We start from the raw sequence: 21,110 nt of genomic DNA, 5'->3' as shown, positions 1-21,110 counted from the left end.
AACCATAACGCTGAAAGCGAAACGCATTTAGAGAAGTGAAACATTTCCAATTTTTTTCTGTTTGCAGATTTGCAAGCACATTGTGGTGAAAGACTCAAAAACGATAGTCCTGGACCTCAGGTGACAGAGGAAGATGGAAAATATCAGTATCAACAAACCATTGAGAATTTCTATTTATATCTTTCTTTACTTGAAGGCTTTTTTGTATTTATTTATTTTACAAAAAGGTACTGTGACAGAACCCCTCAGCTGCGCTGTTTGCTGTGAGCAGGTTTAGTGAAGTTGGTGTTTTTTTGTTTTTTTTTTTTAGATCATCATCATCATGCGCTTTTTGTTCGTGGCCAGTATGTTCTAGTCAGAACGTGTGGTATATTTGGACGCCCATTTTGCTTGTTTGTCCTCAAGATGGCGCCATTTATTAAGGCATACTGTACAATAAGGCTGCTAAAATGTGAACTGTTTTCAGGACTTTTTACAAAAGTGTGTATGATTTGCCTTTAATATATCACTGATATCACGTGCAGTTATCTCTTTAACACAATATACACTGAATAACCAATAGTTTGTTTTTTTAACAAAAACCTAACAGATTTTTTTAGACTCAGACTCAACTTTAGAGAGTCCATTATTATTTTTAATGGTCAAATTAATAAAGATGCAATATAAGGCAGGAGATCAACTTTAAAATAATGCAATACAGACTATAATTTAGATTTTCTCTTCAGTTTAATAACACTTAGAATATCCCAATTACCCGATGTTGGTGAGTGAGCTTTTTTCTTTTCTTTCTTTTTTTCTTTTTTTTTTTCTTTTTTTTTTTACAATGTGGATCTGGTTACAGGAAAGTGATTTTTGAAAAGTATAAACAAGATTGGGATCTCTTAGTGCACACCAAAGCTCCTGTAACAGAACAGGCCTGTTTACAGGCAACAGATTTCAGCCTTGACTGCGCTAATCTCAGGGTATACCATTCCCTCATTTTAACCAACTGATTTTGTTTTGGTCTCCACTACTTTTGTGGTTTGAGAAGGAAGCTTTTTTTGTGAGCAGTGGAAGATTGCAGAAGTGTTTGTTTTGTCTGTTGTGGATTGGATTGTTTCTCCAGCGTGTAGCTGTGTGTGCCAATGGCTCCACTGATGCTGTGCTGTTGTGGCTCTTTGTGAACAGGACAGTACAAGGAGGCTTTTGTGTCTGTTCAAGCACCATTCTTTCCTCAACGCCTTTGTTAATAAAAGTGACAAAGATAACAAAAAAATCTGGTTTCTCTTTGATACACAATGACACTGCAATCTGTAAATGATCTGGATTAAAACGTTACATCATTTTACAAAACTAAATGATTCATATATTGTGATGAAAAGAGCTGTTTGATTCATCACAGGCATGAAACCAGTCATATGCCTCAACATGTCAGATGTCTTTTGGGCATTTGATGTTTTTATTTTTCGTTCATTTTAATTTTGTGGGGAGTTAAAGGACATTTTTGACTTTCCTAAATTAATTGAAATCAACTAATTCTCATTGTTTATGATTACTGGCAGATAAAAATTATTTCAATAATATTATTGTTACAAATAAAATGTATTTATGGTGGTTTCTTCTGCTGTGACGACCCCTGATAAATCAGGGACTAAACCAAAGAAAATTAAAGAATGAAAATGAACTATATATATATATATATATATATATATATATATATATATATATATATATATATATATATATATATATATATATATATATATATATATATATAAGAAATAATAAAACAATAAATTATAAACTAGTTATAATTTTAATTGAAATGAAGCTCAAAAACTTGTATATATTACAAAGATGCTCTGCATATTATTTAAAGATTGTATTTTCATGATATTTTTCAGGCTGGAGAATGCTGCCATTTTACAGAGATATACTCAGTGGTTTACCAAGACCACTGGAAGACTGTGTACACAGCCATTGTTAAATAAGTCAATCTAAAAATAATATTATGGCTGGCAACTTTTTCCAACTTTTTTTTTTTTTTTTTTTTTGTAGAAAGATATTTTGTTTTAACTATAATATATAGTATATTAACTATATTCAGTAAATGACGATGGTGAGGGAAATGGAGACAATAGATATTAATATAATAGTTATTTAGTAATGTAAAAAATAATATTTGTTTTAAATTATTTTACATTTTTTATTAATTTTTAAAAAATATTTCCCAAATGATGTTTAACAGAGCAAGGGAATTTTCACAGTATGTCTGATAATATTTTTTCTTCTGAAGAAAGTCTTATTTGATTCATTTTGGCTAGAATAAAAGTTTTTAATTTGGCAGTTTTTAATTTGTTAAAAGCCATTTAAGGTCAAAATTATTAGCCTCTTTAAGCTACATATTTCTTTCAATAGTCTACAAAACAAACCATTGTTATACAACAACTTGCCTAATTACCCTAACCTGCCTAATTAACCTAGTTAAGCCTTTAAATATCACTTTAAGCTGTATATAAGTGTCTTGAAAAATATCTAGTAAAATATTATTTACTGTCATCAAGATAAAATAAATCATTTATTAGAAATAAGTTTTTAAAACTATTATTATAGTTATATAATAGTATATATATATATATATATATATATATATATATATATATATACATATATGTATGTATATATATATATATATATATATATATATATATATGTATATATATATATATATATATATATATGTATATATATATATATGTATATATATATGTATATGTATATATATATATATATATATGTATATATATATATATGTATATATATATATGTATATGTATATATATATATATATATATATATATATATGTATGTATATATATATATGTATGTATATATATATATATATATATATATATATATATATGTATGTATATATATATATATATATGTATGTGTATATATATATATATATATATATATGTATGTATATATATATATATATATATATATATATATATATATATATATATATATGTACATATATATACATATACATATACATATACATATATATATATATATATATATATATATATATATATATATATATATATATATATATATATATATATATATATATATATTTTGCTGTTATAATAAAAAAACATTGGGTGTATCTGCAAGCCCAGACAGCTGCCCTATTAGCAAGTGACTCAGAGGCAGAGTTTGTACACTTTAGCAAAAATCAACAGACTGCATTACAATTTAATCACACAACAAATATGAGAGTTTTTGGCTATAAAAAACGAAATATTTCCTTAGTACTACAATACTAACTTGTCTAGCTAAATGATCAGAAATGGAATGCACAATAGACAAGAAGTGAAGCAGAATTTGGATTTGGACATGCCTTGATGCCTTCATGCCTTGGAATTTTGAAGCTGTTGTACAATATACTTTAGGAATGTGAAGGTTAATCTTTCACAACTTTCATTTTCCTTCAGCTTAGTCTCTGATTTATCAGAGGTTGCCACAGCGTAATGGACCGTCAACTATTTAACCATGTTTTATGAAGCAGATACGCTTTCAGCTGCAACCCAGTACATGGAAACATCCATACATTCTCTCATTCAAGCTCATACCCATACACTATGGCCAATAGTTTATTAAATTCACCTATAGCGCATGTCTGTGGACTGTGAGCGAAGCCGGAGGAAACCTGCAAACTCCATGCAGAAATACCAACTGGCCCATCTGGGACTCGAACTAGAAACCTTCCTGCTGTTAAGCAACAATGTTAATCACCGCCTCATTTTTTTCACTTGTGTTTTGGATTTTTTTTTTGTACCGTGTTGTTTTTCTTAGTTTTTCTCAGTAGTGAGCAATGAAAAGACAAATTAATTATTGCTGAGCTTTATTCCTTCATATGAAATCCAAACAGACTGCCTGAAAGCCGACATGCAGTTGTGTTTCCTCGTAGCATTTAAACACAATAGGAAGAATAACACGCTCTCCTCATCTCTGGAGTCTCACCACCCTAAAAAAAATCCCCCCAATCTTCTTTATTGGCAGCACGTTCAAGCTTAATAACCCAACCGAAAACACCTCTATATGGTCATGACATAATTAGATCAGAACATTCAAACAGAAGTGGGCAGTGCAAAGACAATACAATAGAGGGAAATAAAGGGCAGGTTCACAGTTTACAGGCTATGAAGCAATAGCAGAATTACGGGACCAGGAGGGGGCTGGAGGTGTCGTCTAGAAGCACTTGCGATGCACAATAGAGGGTCCGGCTTCATCATACTCCTGCTTGCTGATCCACATCTGCTGGAAGGTGGAGAGAGAGGCCAGGATGGAGCCGCCGATCCATACTGAGTACTTGCGCTCAGGTGGAGCGATTATCTGAGTACAAACACAGTACAGTTAGTTTTGTGTTGTTAAGAGACTTCTATTAATATATATATATATTTTAATTAGTAATTCAGATTATGGTACTTAAGTCATCTGTAGTAAATGTGTAGTCTGTTATTGAGTATTACAGATTACATGAGAAACTTTAGTCAGTATCAGTATTACACTGTAAAAACCAACAGTCAACTTTATCAAATGAAATAAGTGTAGTTAACTCAATATTGACTGAAAGTTAATTCTACTAATTTGAAAAGAGTTTTAAAGTCATTGTTGAAGGTAATGGGTTAAATACCTCATTATTTTAATTTAAATGGAGTAAGTTCACAGTACTCAGATAGATTCGTTTTTTTTTTTTTTTTTTTTACCTCAAATGGTTTGTCTCAATCGGTTTCCTCAAACAGTTTGAGTTGCCTTAACTTATTGGGTTTTAAAGTACTTAGTTGGTTTGAGTTCTGTTCATTTATTGGGCTTTACTGTGCTCAAATTGCTTCGTTTACTCAAATGGATTTGTTCACAGTACTCATCGGGATTAGTTTTTGAACTTAAATGGTTTGTTGCAATAAGTTTCCTCAAATGGTTTGAGTTACCCTAATTATTAGGTTTTACGGTGTAGTTATGTGGTTAGTAATGTTTTATTTACTTTTGCCATCATATTGATCTAAACCAGGGATGGGCAAACTTGATTCTCGAGGGCCGGTGTCTCTGCAGAGTTTTGTTCCAACACTAGTCAAACACACCTGAGCAGCGTGCTAATCAGTGTCTTTAAGATCCCAAGAAATCTATAAGCAGGTGTGTTTGATTAGGGTTGGAGCTAAACTGTGCAGGACACCGGCCTTACAGGGCCGAGTTTGCCCACCCCTAATCTAAACTGTTATATAGGTGGAGCAATAAGGGATGGTACAGCCAAAAATGAAAAATCTGTCATCATTTACTAAACCTTTACTTTTTTCAAACTATTATGAGTTTCTTCTGTTGAATATAGAAGAATATATTTAAAAGAAAGCTGAAAACCTGTAACCATTGACTTCCATAGTAAGAAATATTAATACTATTGATGTCAATGGTTACAGGTTTCCAACTTAAAATACAAGCTTTTGTGGTCAAAAAAAGAATGAATCACAAAAGGGTATATTAGGGTATATTGAGTTTAGTGTTATTTTTGGGTGAACTATCCCTTTAAATGAGAACATATAAGGTAAAGTTCTTTTAAACAGTGCTTATGCACTTTTATTAATACTGTGGATTCATTTTTATCTGTTACAATTGTAGTTTCAAGATACACAGCTATTTTTTCTTTATTTCAAATATGTTATTCAGTTAAGAATGCAATTAAACGCAATGGAAGCAGCTTCAAGACACAAAATCTAAACCTTGAACTGAAGAGATAATCACTTTGATTTTTTTTAATGGAAATATTACAGTAAATCTCCCACATTTCTAAATATGTAGCACTCTATCACTGCAGTCCACTTATTTTGGTATTTAAAAAAATGCTTGAATGATTCAATGAATCAGCATTTTTGAACAAATAAGTAACTATGCGCTTTTGAAAGAATTTCTAGTTGAAACAGCTGATTTAACTGTTTAATTCTATTCATATAGTCTGTCACCACTGGCTTGCTTGGTCTGGGACTTGTGGAGCTGTGCATCGATGAATTTGCTCTTCAGTATTTGGACTTTTAGCAGTGAAATTTAAACCACACCGAACTCAACTAAACTGAACTCTGAAAACTGAATTGAAACTACATTGTAAATGCTCTATCGAAATAAAGATGAATTAAATCGAGAATTTAAGAACTATAAAAATGACATGTCTTATTTCCATGTCAGCTGCTCTCCCTGTGATCGTACGCACAGCCAAAGTGTCATTTAGAAATAAGTGTGTCTATGTGTTTGATTAACAATAAAATATGTGGCAGAAAATGAATCTATAATGTAAGATTTATAATAGCAATTAAATTGTATATTGATAATCAGCCCGTGCTAACCTTGATCTTCATGGTGCTGGGAGCCAAAGCAGTGATCTCCTTCTGCATCCTGTCTGCAATGCCCGGGTACATGGTGGTACCGCCAGACAGCACATTGTTGGCGTACAGATCCTTACGGATGTCAATGTCGCATTTCATGATGCTGTTGTAGGTGGTTTCATGAATACCAGCAGATTCCATCCCTGACAAGAAACAAAGAGTTAATGTCTACAAACATATCTGTTATTTTTATATCCATTTTCACAATTATGTTTTATTTGACATCAGAGTTCATTTGCAAAAAAAAAAAAAAAGATTTATAAAAGAAAATAATAAAAATCATGTTATTTGTTTTTGCAAATGAACTCTTCAAATGCATCATTAATCATTTATATTAGGGCTGTCAACCAATTAATCACGATTAATCAAATTCCACATTAATAGTTTGGATTTACATAATGTATGTCTATTCAATGTGTATAAATATGGTTTATTTTAATTCATTCATTTTCCTTCAGCTTAGTTTCTTTATTTATCACCACAGCGGAATGAACCGCCAACTTATCCAGCATATGTTTCACACAGCGGATGCCCTTCCAGCTGCAACCCAGTACTGGGAAATACAATACTACATAATATATAAATACAATTAATTTTTGATGTGATTAATCATGGTGAATCTTTAGACAGCACCAATTTATATCAAGGTGCTCTAATTTGATTGATGTAAAAGAGATGAGAGATCACCGATGAAGGACGGCTGGAACAGCGTCTCAGGACAGCGGAACCTCTCATTGCCAATGGTGATGACCTGTCCATCGGGAAGCTCATAGCTCTTCTCCAGAGAGGAGGAAGAGGCAGCGGTGGCCATCTCATTCTCAAAGTCCAGAGCCACGTAGCACAACTTCTCCTTGATGTCACGGACGATTTCTCTTTCAGCTGTAGATGAGACACAAGAGTCACTCAGAAAATTAATCAAATTAATTATTGATTTATTTAAAAAATTGCTAATTTTTTTTTTAGAATTTTTAATTTCTACTAATTGGATTATATCTGTTATTTTTCTTATCTGATAAGACAAAAATCCCGTAAATAAATACTCACTTATTAGCCCCCCAACCCCCTCCCTGATTTTTTTTTTTCTTTTTTAAATATTTCCCAAATTATGTTGAACAGAGCAAGAAAATTTTCACAGTAAGTATGAAAATATTTTTCCTTCTAGAGAAATTCTTATTTGTTTTATTTTGGCTACAATAAGAGCAGCTTTGAAATATTTTTAAATCAATTTAAGGTCAAAATTATTAGCCTACTTGAAGCTTTATATTTTTTCGATAGTCTACAGAACAAACCATTGATATACAACAACTTTCCTATTGTCCATATCCTGCGTAGTTAACCTAATTAACCTAATAAAGCCTTTAAATGTCACTTTATGCTGTATAGAAGTGTCCTGAAAAAATCTAGTCAAATATTATTTACTGTCATCATGGCAAAGATAAAATAAATCAATTATTAGAAATGAGTTGTTAAAACAATTATGTTTGGAAATGTGTTGAACAAATCTTCTCTACATTAAACAGAAATCAAGGGACAAAAATAAGTAGGGTTTTCTAATAGTTCTGGCTTGTACTCTTTATATTTACTGTACATACTGTATGTGTCCAAACCCACCAGTGGTGACGAATGAGTAGCCTCGTTCAGTTAGGATCTTCATGAGGTAGTCAGTGAGATCACGGCCGGCCAAGTCCAAACGCATAATGGCATGTGGAAGAGCGTAGCCCTCATAAATGGGTACGTTATGGGTGACACCATCACCAGAGTCCAGCACAATGCCTGTTGGAGAAGAACAAAGCGCTTGTTAATGTGCAGCTTTGAAGGCAAGCTCGGGCTGTGTCCTGTTTGACAGGAGATCTGACCTGTTGTGCGTCCAGAAGCATAGAGAGACAGCACTGCTTGAATAGCTACATACATGGCTGGAACATTGAAGGTCTCAAACATGATCTAAACAAAGTCAGAACAGCACTGTTAATGAACACAGACAGCAATCAAACAATAGTTTTACGATTTATTAGATGGCAAAGTAAAATAAATGGTCCTGATACCTGGTCGTTAGACATTGTAATAAAGTCTCAAGATCAAAAACAACACATATGTTTTTTCATACAAATGTTTTTTTTTTTTTTTTAATGGGTAGTTTAAAACAATGATTTGCAAGTTGAATCATGTCATTACTTCTGCAAATTTTCTAATAGCAAAATAAAATATTCATTGGTAATAGTTAAAACACGGTTGGGGCAGCACAGTGGTGCAGTGGGTAGCACAATCGCCTCCCATCAAGAAGGTCACTGGTTTGAGCCCCGGCTGGGTCAGTTGGCATTTCTGTGTGGAGTTTTGTGCATGTTTTTCCCGTGTTTGTGTGGGTTTCCTCTGGGTGCTCCGGTTTCCCCTCACAAGTCCAAAACCATGTGGTATACCTGTAGGTGAATTGGTAAGCTAAATTGTCCGTAGTGTATGTGTGTGAATGAGTGTGTATGGATGTTTCCCAGTACCGGTTTGTAGCTGGAAGGGCATTCGCTGCGTAAAACATATGCTGGATAAGTTGACGGTTCATTCCACTGTGGGGACCCCAGATTAATAAAAAGACTAAGGCGAAAAAAAAGAATGAATGAATAAAAAACTGTTCTTTTAAACTTTATTTTTAATAAAAAGTTTTGAAAAAATTATCATCTGTTTTTGATGTTGATACACACACTGTAATACTCATTCATTCATATTCGTTATGCTTAATCCCTTATTTGGAGCTGCCACAGTGGAATGATCCACCAACTATTCCAGCATATGTGTTTTATACAGCTGATGCGGTTCCAGCACTCACACACTATGGCCAATTTTGTTTACCCAGTTTGCTTGTACTGCATGTCTTTGGACTGGAAGGAAACCCATGCAAACTCTGGGACAACACGCAAACTTCACACAGAAATGCCAACTGGCCCAGATGAGACTTGAGCCAGGGATGTTCTTGTTGTAAGATGACCCTGCTAACCACTAAGCCACTATGCCACCTACTGTAATACTTATTAATTTTCTTTTCAGCTTAGTCCCTTTTCTTAATCTGGGGTCGCCACATTGGAATGAACCGCCAACTTATCAAGCATATATTTTATGCAGCGGAAACCTTTCCAGCTGCAATCCATTACTGGGAAACATCCATACACTCATTCACACACATACACTAATGTATGGACTGTGGGAGGAACCGGAGCTCCTGAAGGAAACCCACGCAAATACTGGGAGAACATGCAAACTCCACACAGAAATTCCAACAGAAAACAGCGACCCTCTTGCTGTAAAACGATTGTGCTAGCCACTGCGACCCCTGTTCTGCCCCTACCGTAATACTAAAAAACAAAATAAAGGCTGCTGAAAAATTAGCTTTGCCATCACTGGAATAAATTATTTACATTATTTAACATCATTACTGTGCTTTACTGGCAGAATTACTGTGATCACAAACATTAAAACAAAAAGAAGCATAATGATTTGTACTGGAAACGACAGAATTTACACAGATTTGTTGTCCTAAAATCAGTGGTGTGTAAATTAGCGAAAGTTACGAATACATAGATTACTGTAACTGAGTAGTAATTTATTCATTCATTCTTTTACTTTTCCGCTTAGTCCCTTTATTAATCAGGGGTCACCACAGCAGAATGAACCGCCAACTTATCCAGCATATGTTCTACGTAGTGGTTGCCCTTCCATCTGCAACCCAACACTGTGAAACACCCATACACACTCCTTCACACACATACACTGCGGCCGATTTAGCTTATTTAATTCACCTATTGCGCATCTCTTTGGGCTTGTGGGGGAAACCGGAGCACCCAGAGGCAACCCACACAAACATGGGGAGAACATGCAAACTCTACACAGAAATGCCAATTGACGCAGAAACAGATTGACCCTCAGACACGGACGCTTTATTAATGTGGCATGTACAGTGTGGAAGCATTAAATTGTCCACGAAAATGCTAAATTGTTACATGAAAAACTGTTGCATGTCACTGATGAGAAGATAAAGATAACTACTGTATTATTACTGAAATTGTACATGAACAAATTGCTTCTATTCTATCAATGCAGTACGAGCTGGTTTGCATACTTGTAGCTTGATAATCAGAGTTCAAAGTGCAAACCCCAAGCATTAACATTCTGTCACAGCAAGACTTTTGTCCCTTAGGATATACAGTTTTTTGTATGTAAACTCAGCAATCTGCTTTCATTTGGCTCATTATTCACTCACACTTATCTCAGATTTAAAATGTATAGTTCTTGAAAAGCAAAACATTAAACTTATATAACATAATGTTAGTGTAACTTACATATTAAAAGCTGCTTTTGAAAAAAAATTGAAGAAAGGGAATGTATATTATATGTTAAAAAATGTAATATATATGTTTTTGTTAAAATATTTGATTTGATATTAAATTTATACTACATGAGTTTTTTTATTTTGTTGACTTTTTTTATATTGCACATACAGGCATATGTCAAACATGTATGATATAATGGTTGTGATATGACAAAAACAATAATGAATAATTTATTAGGAAATTTCTCAAAGTTTATTCGCAAGGCTTAACCTTTATGGATCATCTGTGTGCATTTCATGCATTATTTAGCACTGAAACATGATATACAGTAGTGAAATTCCACAAAGTAAAGTGCTGTAGGTGTTTTGTGATACTCGTGTAGGCGTATCTCAACGATTGATCTCAACAACGTGACTGTTTAAAGTGAAATCTTCACGTTTTCTCTGCATGAGTTTCTCATTCATAAGAATTCAGCTCTAACCTGTTGCCTTCGGGCTTTAAAAAATGTTATTTTAAGTCTAGTTCTGGTATTTAAATGTTATTTTAATATTTAATTTCAAAGCATAATAGCTGTTTGCCATCTAACTGTATTAAAATAATAGCTTTTAATTCTTTATTTTTTAGGAACACAATTCATGAAAAACTTTGAGAAAATCAATTTTGTTTCTTTTTAAAGAGATAATAATCTCTCACTATTATAAATAGGTAACTAGAAGTAATGTACATGCTGCATTCTATATTAAATATATATTCAATTAATTTGAATGAAGTAGTAGTATAATGAAGTCGTGTACAAACTACCCAATGAATCCTTGTTTTTGAACAAAACTCACTTAACTAACTTCACTTGTTAAATTCTAGATAAAACTACTGTACATGGTGTAATGCTTTAGTTTATACACTCGTTATTTGGTAAGTCAAGTTATTTTTGAAAGTTATTTTGATCATGCTGTTAGTTTTATAAATGATTCTTACATTGTTGATTTATTGACCTTAATCGCTGTGTACGAGTGGGCGCAGCAATTTGAAAATCTTTGGTTTGACACTTCAGGTCTCATTCACTTGCATTCATTTTTAGACGTTAAAACAACTGGTTACGCTGCTTGATGTTACAAACTGATATATATATTTTTTATTGTCAGTATAGTCCAGAACGTTTTCTGCCATTTATTATTCCTAGCCATTTCTCTCATAGGCAACAGCGGAACACACGCAATTTTGAATAAGGTCAATACTGTATTTTGATGGTTTCTTTTACATATTTTGTCTACTATAAGTTACATTGCAACTAAATGCCAACTAATTCTCATAAGAGGATTAGTAGATTATGAGGGTGTCAATATAAGAAGGGAAGGCTTCGGTCTACACCTTTTTCAATAACTATGGTTTATTGATTTTATGAATAAAGTAGTGAGAACTGAAATAAAACTAATTGAATCTAATGAAACATTGAATGTAGTCTGTCAGCTTATAGTGTCTGTAAATATTAATGGACAGTCTATAAATAAGGACTGTGCAAAATGATGATGAAAATACTGTATGGACAAAATAAATACTCTATCGTTTCATATTATACTCTATTGTTTATTTCATGGTGCAATGTTACCATATTACATGGTGATGTTTACATTTTATTTAGCAATGTTTGTTATTTTTATGTTTGACCTGTAATCATTAATTTTGGAACCTATACATTCATTTAAATTTTCATCAAACATTTAAGCTCTAAATAAAGTGAGAAAAGAGATCACATATGAACAAATACACCTCTAAGTACATAATTTAAGATATAAAAAGCAATAGTCCTTTACATTTGGTCATTAAATGAACTAGTAATGGATTGAAATGAAAAAAAAATGGTACTAGAATGATACGGATATACATAATATATATCATTATCAGACTTACATTGTGGCTATATTGCCCAGCCCTACTGTTAATACTACTTAAAAAATTTGTTAACATGTAGTTGCAAGGTAACAAAATGTGTAAAAGGGACCATAAAAATAAATGTGTACCCATTATTGGGTTTCTCAGTGACACCTCTAACCTGGGTCATCTTCTCCCTGTTGGCTTTAGGATTAAGTGGGGCTTCTGTCAACAGAGTGGGGTGTTCCTCTGGAGCCACACGGAGCTCGTTGTAGAAAGAGTGATGCCAGATCTGGTGAACATAAACAATGGGCAACAATGAACAAACAATGATCAAATTCACTATTAAGAAAATAAACGGGCTAATGAACCATTTTGTGTGGAAATTGAAAGCTGATTCCCATTATTACAGAATGACAAACATCACATTCATTTTCCAAATAATACCCTCTGATGTGTGCATGTGTTAAAATATGACACCATGTGGTGTGAAATGAATGACGCTGGAATATTTTCAACGTGTGAGTCAGAGTTATTTGGAAAAGTGCTCTTGAGTAATGTAGATGTAAAAAGTTATATCACATGCTGCCTATTGTATGTAATATGGGAATACTGTGAAAATAAATTTGAGCCTAAAACAAGATAAGCCGTGTTTACCAAAAGAAGATATTTTTAGTGGACTGTTTTGTCTTGTGTGTTTATTTGGAATAATCTTGTTTAGGTTTGTTTCTGTTGGCTTGCTTGATAGGATCTGCTTACTTTTTCCATATCGTCCCAGTTTGTGATGATTCCGTGCTCGATGGGGTACTTGAGAGTCAGGATTCCCCTCTTGCTTTGCGCCTCATCACCAACGTAACTATCTTTCTGCCCCATTCCTACCATCACTCCCTAAGGGAAAAAAAGTGAAACCGTAGCACAACAAAAAAAAGTGAGTGACTTCCAGCTAACTCTGTCTTGATCTCTTACATACTTGAACGTAGACAGTCTGGGCTGGAGTCCAACTTTCCACAAAGTGATTGGATGTAGTTCAATAATAAAAACTTGAATGCATGACATAACATGAATTTTAGCAGAAGCCCAGGTTTAAGTGAATTTGCACATTAAACTATAGCTAGCCAAGGATACAAGCTAAATCTATTCAGTATTATTGTTTTGATGTGTCTACTTTCAATCAAGTGATAAATTTAGGCCAAGAATACAAAAAAAAATGTATATTACTATTGATATCTCAGAATTTTTAGCCCCCATTTGAATTCTTTTTTATTTTTTAAATATTTCCCAAATAATGTTTAACAGAGCAAGAAAATTTTCACAGTATATCTGATAATATTTTTTCTTCTGGAGAAAGTCTCCTTTGTTTTAATTTGGCTAGAATAAAAGCCGTTTTTAATTTTTTAAACATCATTTTAAGGTCAAAACTATTCCCCCCTTCAAGCTATTTTTTTCCGATAGTCTACAAAACAAACCATCATTATACAATAACTTGCCAAATTACCCTAACCTGTCTAGTTAACCTAATTAACCTAGTTAAGCCTTTAAATGTCACTTTAAGTTTTATAGAAGTGTCTTGAAAAATATCTAGTAAAATATTATTTACTGTCATCATGGCATATATAAAATAAATCAGTTATTAGAGATGAGTTATTAAAACTATTGTGTTTAGAAATGTGTTAAGAAAATCTGCTCTCCGTTAAACAGAAATTATACAGATAAACAGGGGGCTAATAATTCAGGGGGGCTAATCATTTTGACTTAATAATAATATTGGTAATATTAATAATAATATAGATTTACTGTATTCTTAATTTACTGTGTCTTCTACTCAATAGAATAGTTACCTATTTGTCTGAACAAAAAACAGCTTAGCATAAATCATTGAAGGCCATTAGCATCTCATTCAAAAAAAAAAAAAAAAGTAAAGTAAAATCATTGTGAAATAAATGTGATAATTTTTCAATTGGCTAAAAGGATTACAAATAGTAAAATTCAACTGTTTAACTCCAGTTGACTCGAAAAACGTGCCTATTTCCAAAAGAGTAAAGTGTTCTTTTAACTATGGGTCAATAATAAGATGATTAAGTAACATCTGAAGGCAATAGAGATGGCTTTCGACAAACCTGTCTTTGTCTCATGTTTTTGATATTCAATTGAATATGAAATAGACTTTTTTAATAAAATACACAAGCACACACATCCTCCCGCACACACTTAAATGCAATCACACACACATATCCTTGCCTTGCTTTTTGTCTTTCGAGTTTTTTATGTGACATACTGTAATGGACACTTTTCAAATTTCTGGGTTTCTCAGCAGCAGAAGTCATCACAGTTGGAAAAATGTACGGCACAGTGAATAGGAGAGTACAACAAATAATTTTATTACAATTCTACTTGCTGAAATAATAAAAGAAAAACTCCATGATGGTGTTATCAAGACTTTTAGAAAAAGGGAAAAAATTGTGGGAGACTGATGATGGCAGCTAGAGGAAAAAATATCGTCTAATTTCTTCTCAGCCCCATAGACACTGCATTAAGCTGTTATTTGTTTTTGTAACTTGACGCAAAGATGATATAATACGTACATAGATGCATAAAAATGTTAATAGGGCTTTTTAAAATCTAAATATTAACAACTTTCAAGGATTTAACATTATGATAACCAATAAACATGTCATAACACTCTTGTAAAAAGGGTCCATAAATAAATGGAAGTACTGGAAACATTACAGTAAAAAATAACATATTAAATCTGAAACTATTTAATAGTTGTGTTTAATAAAACTATTCACCTCTAAATCCTACCATAATGTCAACTGAAAACACAAAATATGGCCCAATAAAGGCACAATATAAAGGCACTATGAGTTATATATACAGTGCTCAGCATAAATGAGTACACGCCATTTTGAAGATTAATATTTTTATACATTTCTCAGTGAATATAGGTCATATATTTTTATGCATTTGAACAAAACAGATTTATTAAACAAATGTATTTATCAAGATAATGTTTTATTCACTGAACATCTTTCACTTTTAAAATAGAAAGATTATACATTTAAATTCATGTGAAATATTGCAAAAAAAATACAAATTGCTAAATTTCAATTATTTATTTTTCTCTCTCGATTTTTACTATTTTTTTATTTAAAATCAAATTTCATATTTTTCGTTAACATAAATTTGAACTATGAAAGTTATTTTGTTCAATTAGCTCCAGATTTATCATTAGTATGGATTAATTTAATGGTATATTATATATGAATATAATGTTTTAATTAAAAAATATGAAAATATGAATTCAAATGAAAGATTTGTCAGAGGTGTACTTCGATATGCTGAGCACTCTATGGGATTCTTTCTGTCAAAGAATGAAAAAAAGATTTTCCTAGTTCTGTTTTTTTCTGTTTTCCTTGTACTCTCTAATCCAGCCGCCATTACTAAATGAAATAGTAGAAACTCTCTGTGAGTTTATGATGATACATTTTACAGTTGAAATCAGAATGATTAGCCCCCCTTTGATTTTGTTTTACTTTTTAAATAGTTCCCAAATTATGTTTAACAAAGCAAGGAAATTTTACAGTATGTCTGATAATATGTATGTCTTATTTGTTTTATTTCAGCTAGAATAAAAGTTTTTTTTTTAAGCATTAAGGTCAAAATTATTCGCCCCTTTAAGCTACATATAATTTTCGACAGTCTACAGAACAAACCATTGTTATACAATGACTAATTATCCTAACCTGCCTAATTAACCTAGTTAAACCTTTAAATGTCAGTTTTAACTGTATAGAAGTGTCTTGAAAAATTTCTAGTCCAATATTATTTACTGTCATCTTGGCAAAGATAAAATAAATCAGTTATTAGAAATGAGTTATTAAAACTATTATATTTAAAAATGTGTTAAAAAAATCTTCTCTCCGTTTATCAGAAATTGTGGAAAATTAAACAGTAGGGCTAATAACTCAGGGGGTTTAATATTTTTAAGTTCAACTATGTATTGTTGAAAATGTTTGCCAAATATCTGTCCCCTTTAGGTTTAAAATTATTGATGGTCTGCTGTGCTTATTGCTGACTTGTGGTACAATAGGTGGTTTACCTGATGTCTGGGACGTCCCACTATGGAAGGGAACACCGCTCTGGGAGCATCATCCCCGGCGAAGCCTGCCTTACACAGTCCAGATCCATTGTCACACACCAGGGCAGTGCTTTCTTCGTCGTCACACATTTTCAGCTCGGATATCCTTTCTTACTCCAACAGGAGACAATCACTGCAAAAAAACATCATTGCTTACATATTTTGAGTTATAATAGCCCATGACAACAATGTGTGTTGTTAATGTATTGTGTTAATTTCAGAACACCTTTGCTCCCAGTGGTAAGCTTAATCATATTCTGGAGACATTTCATATAAACTGGTGGTAACCCTTGATTTTTATGATCCATTTGAGTATTAGTAGACTGTATGTCAGTTTAATATCTGGTGATACTGCTACTTCAACAGACATTTAACTGATTATAAGAAACTTTGCAAGTACATGTCAACTTAAACTAACCCTAACCCCAACCTAACAGTCTACTTATAATCTAATGAGAATTAGTTGCAATTGAACTTAAATTCAACAAACGGATCATCAAAGTAAAGCATGACCAAACTGAAAAAATTGTTCTTTCAAAGTTTTCTTTTTTCAGTTATCGGAGTCAGAAATCAGACCGGAAACAACCATTTATGTCTATGGGAGTTTTGTGTGATAAGACTGGACCGCACCCATTAAACTATAAATAGGAATAATAGGAATTCAAGGTGTTCCTGCTATGTTCATTCATAAACTAATTGATGCCTATCTTTCGTTTTCCAGGTAAGCATTAAGGAAGAAGTTTTGATTTCAAGCGTCAACTCTGCGTTGACATCATTCACATTTAATAATTCAAACTTTTGTAAAATAAAATATAATATACATAAAACAAACATCATTTTTGAGAAAGTATAATAATAAAGATGAGTAGTCCCAGTTGTTCATCTACACCAAATTAAAATGTACAAAAGTTTCAAATAACTGAAAATGACAATTACGGGTGAAAATATGTTCAATGTTGTAAAGTAAAACAAATTATTTGTGTAAAAATGAAACAACATGCTTATTTTGATAAGCATTAACCCTTTGACTGCCCCTCTACCAAACGGTTGACCATGTTTGAACTGTTTTAAATAATGAATGTTAAAGTCATTTAAATAATGACTGCTTTAAATAATGCTTCACACACAAAGCATTGTTAGTTTACAAAGAAAATCAAACAAATATAATCCTGTTGTACGACTACACTCGATTTTGGTTTTATTGTAAAAAAAAAAAAAAAAACAGCAACAAGAAAACATGTTAAATAAGAATCTGAAGTATTTTATTTCATGCTTCAAAAAATAAAGATTTAGTAGATTTTACAACCATTTAGTAGAGGCTGATATTTTAGAAACTATGGGATGTGTTAAAAAAGGCATTGAGTGTGGTAACTAGTGACATTAAGAGTTAAGAAATGCAATCCAAACATTTTTTTTCTTGGTGGGGTTCTTAAAGAGTTAACAAATAAATAAAAACATTTATTGCTAAAAATTGGCAAAACATAATGCAATAAGGGAAACCCATAATGGATTAATTTGTTAATTAATTTTTACACATTGATCAATAAATTTAAAGTGTTTAAAAAGTATTTTAAATGTCTTTTAAATGTAATTTTCTAAATATATGTTATATATCCTAAAAAGTTAGTAGTAACACAATTATAACAATACCAATACATTACGAAGAAAAATGTACTTTTCTATATGTGCACACACACTCATGTATATGTACACACATTTCCTAAAGACCCTTGCTGAGAGCACCATGGGAAAACTTCCTAATTTGGAAATGATGGGGAAGCATGTCTGTCTTTGGTCTCTCCCTCTCTCAGTCTCTCTCTGCCTAATAGTTTATGAAAAAAGAGAGAGTGGGTGAGGAAAAGAGGGGACTGGTCAGCGGTCCAGAAGAACCATATTTAGTCAAAAACCTAACAAATCAGACAGGCTTCAACAGCCATTCAGAACCTCTCTTTAAAAAACACTCACACCCACAGAGATTTTACTATAAAATCACAATAAAGATACTAAAATATGGATGCTTTAGACACAACCATGCAGAATTGTTCTTTAAAACTTTAAGTGCTTCTTTAAAGAAAAGGAAGATAGGTAGAAAATGTATCTTTCAGAAGGCACGTCTCTAGGAAAATCAATCCTCACAATCACATTTACAGAAATGTAGATCAAATCTTTCTCAGAAAACACTCTAACCAGCCAAAATATTTAAAGCCAGCTTACACCTGTGCAAAAAACAACAACAACAACAACAGCACTTCTTTGACCCTTTACACAGCGAGTTTCAAGAGTAATCAGATAAAGCTTGCAAAATAGAAAGAGAAGGAGGTGAGAGAAGCTAGGTGGCACTTACCCTGACAGTGCTGGGCCGGGGGGGTATTTAGCCACTTGGTGATGGTGTACACCTCACTGGTTTGTGGTGTACTTATGTAGTTTCCATCTCTGCTCACCACACCCTCTAACATCCCAAACAAGGAGCCTGGGCTGCACTCGGATCGGTAGCCTCACTCCACTAAAGCCTTATAGGGATGACTGGGAGAAAACACTCCAATCCGGGCAGCACCAGGGCGGCCTCTTGCCTCCTTACTCTGGGCATTCCAATGGACCTTTTCCTTTTTTCTCCTCAGAAATTGTGGGGACTTCACTATGCACGAGAATAAACACAGGGCTGGGCCTGATCTGCTACACAGACGCTCACCACGGCCCACACCTGAGAAGGAATGGCAAAGACATTTGGTCACTTAAGTACATAGGTCACACGAGTTTAAAAGTTTAAACTCCCAAGCTGTACTGTAAAAACAAAGCAAAAAGTAAATAAAATAAAATCTTATGCATACGTTTGGAACAGAAAATTTTGGCGGTTACAAAGCCTTGACTTTTCTAAACCGTGATATACCTTGAATACGTCCCATCATTATCGTCCCATGCCTACTCTCAGAAATAAAAAGGTACAATAGTGGTCACTGGGGTGGTACTTTTTCAAAAGGTACAAATTTGTACCCAAATGGTCCATATTAATACCTCAACGTTACATATTGGTACCTAAAAAAGTACAAACGTGTTCCTTTTAAAGTTTGTAGGTACTTATATGGTCACGCTCACACAATGAAGACAAGGATGGTTCACTTTTCATCAATTTATTCAAAACGCAGTGAATTGTTCAACAGGAGAAGCAGGTAAGTGATATTCTTAGATGGAGAGCAGAGGAGTACGTTGTTCACAACGTAAATAAGGATCTTCATTCAACCATCAGTATACAAAGTCACTACCCTTTATCACAGTGTGTGCATCCACAGGTTGGTAGAAACGTCCAGAGGAGAAGGGGAACATCAACAGAAGAAGGCGAGCCAGGGGGAGGTGAGGTGAACCATCTGACTTCAATTCCAGCGTTAAATGACTGGAAACAAGGAGTCTTTATGGGGGACTGTGATTACTGGTGCAGGTGAGTCTAATTAGAATTTAGGGGAGTGTGCATGGGTATGATGAGAGGTGGCTGGTGAAGGAGAGCAATTATAGGAGTTGAGGAAACAAGATGGTGAGACTGGTGATTGGAGCAGCAGTTAAAAACGAGCCGGGGATGAGACATATATATCTATATTGGTATATACATACCACAATAGACCCTTCAAGTACCATCCCAGTGACAGCTGTCGTACCTTTATTTCTGAAAGTGTAATATTATTAAAAGGTAATTGTATTTATTAAAAATGCTTACATGAACTTGTTAACTCTCTTAAATTAAGCATAACTCCAACAGCAAATTTATAATTGACATCTTACTTTGCCGTTTGAATGTTAAAGAGAGTAAAATGTTAAAAGTAAGTGTTATTCAGCATGTTTCTGTTAAAGATTTATATAGAGGGAGATCTGTTAGTGTTTAATGTTCTGTTATTTTGATATTTCAAGGGGTTTCTGTGCTATAAGGCCATAACCAGCTTACCGTGGTTTGGAAAAGTCATGGTTTTAAAACCGCCAAAATAACTGAATAAATAAAAAAGTTACACTGTTCCTACAGTGTTTTTTTTTTTTTTTTTTTACAAGTATTTTATTTAAATTTCTAAGGGAACCGTATCTGCAGCCGAAAAGCTCCCTCCACATCAAAAGCTACTGGTCAGCCTATGATTCAGGAAACATTTGAGAAAACAAATCACTTATGCACCAACAACTAACCATGGACCAAAACAGTGCAGTGGCTTACTTTATATCCAAAGCAAAGAAAGATAAGGTGGAACAGTGCCTCAGTGGTTAGTACTATAGGCCCACAGTAAGAAGGTTCTAGTCCTGGCTGGCCCAGTTGGCATTACTTTTTGGAGTTTGCATGTTCTCCCTGTGTTTGTGTGGGTTTTCTCCGGGTGCTCTGTTTTCCACCACAGTCCAAAG

The 21,110-nt window shown here is 33.1% G+C and overlaps 2 protein-coding genes across 8 annotated transcripts in view; one reads left to right on the top strand and one right to left on the bottom strand.

Moving 5' to 3' along the window:
- stambpl1 (STAM binding protein-like 1) overlaps positions 1-1,255 on the top strand; it is a 37,248-nt gene extending 35,993 nt beyond the window's left edge. For all 7 annotated transcript variants that reach the window (XM_073918346.1, XM_073918343.1, XM_073918344.1 and 4 more), the window contains exon 11: positions 68-1,255. In XM_073918346.1, the coding sequence (XP_073774447.1) occupies positions 68-124 (57 nt within the window). In that variant the 3' untranslated portion in view covers positions 125-1,255. The remainder of the gene's footprint in view (positions 1-67) is intronic.
- Positions 1,256-3,875: 2,620 nt separating this feature from the next.
- acta2 (actin alpha 2, smooth muscle) lies at positions 3,876-19,133 on the bottom strand. The gene is made up of 9 exons (NM_212620.2): positions 19,084-19,133; positions 16,701-16,872; positions 13,361-13,489; positions 12,783-12,893; positions 8,276-8,360; positions 8,031-8,192; positions 7,107-7,298; positions 6,381-6,562; positions 3,876-4,383 (listed from the first exon to the last, which is right to left on the bottom strand). Exons 2-9 carry the CDS (start codon positions 16,827-16,829, stop codon positions 4,240-4,242), a joined length of 1,134 nt encoding a protein of 377 aa, NP_997785.2. The 5' UTR covers positions 16,830-16,872; positions 19,084-19,133; the 3' UTR covers positions 3,876-4,239.
- Positions 19,134-21,110: the final 1,977 nt, after the last annotated feature.

The sequence above is a fragment of the Danio rerio genome, chromosome 12 (assembly GCF_049306965.1).
Source record: "Danio rerio strain Tuebingen ecotype United States chromosome 12, GRCz12tu, whole genome shotgun sequence".
NCBI lineage: Eukaryota > Metazoa > Chordata > Actinopteri > Cypriniformes > Danionidae > Danio > Danio rerio.
Note: the sequence above shows the minus strand (reverse complement) of the source record. Positions and strands in the feature narration are given on the sequence as shown.

What these genes read in the sequence shown, in the direction of transcription:
- acta2 (NM_212620.2), bottom strand. Translation starts at nt 16,829, where the DNA reads ATGTGTGACGACGAAGAAAGCACTGCCCTGGTGTGTGACAATGGATCT. An exon ending in TGGGACGTCCCAGACATCAG is followed by an intron (nt 13,490 to 16,700) that starts GTAAACCACCTA and finishes TTTTTCCCTTAG; the next exon opens with GGAGTGATGGTAGGAATGGG. An exon ending in ACTGGGACGATATGGAAAAA is followed by an intron (nt 12,894 to 13,360) that starts GTAAGCAGATCC and finishes TATGTTCACCAG; the next exon opens with ATCTGGCATCACTCTTTCTA.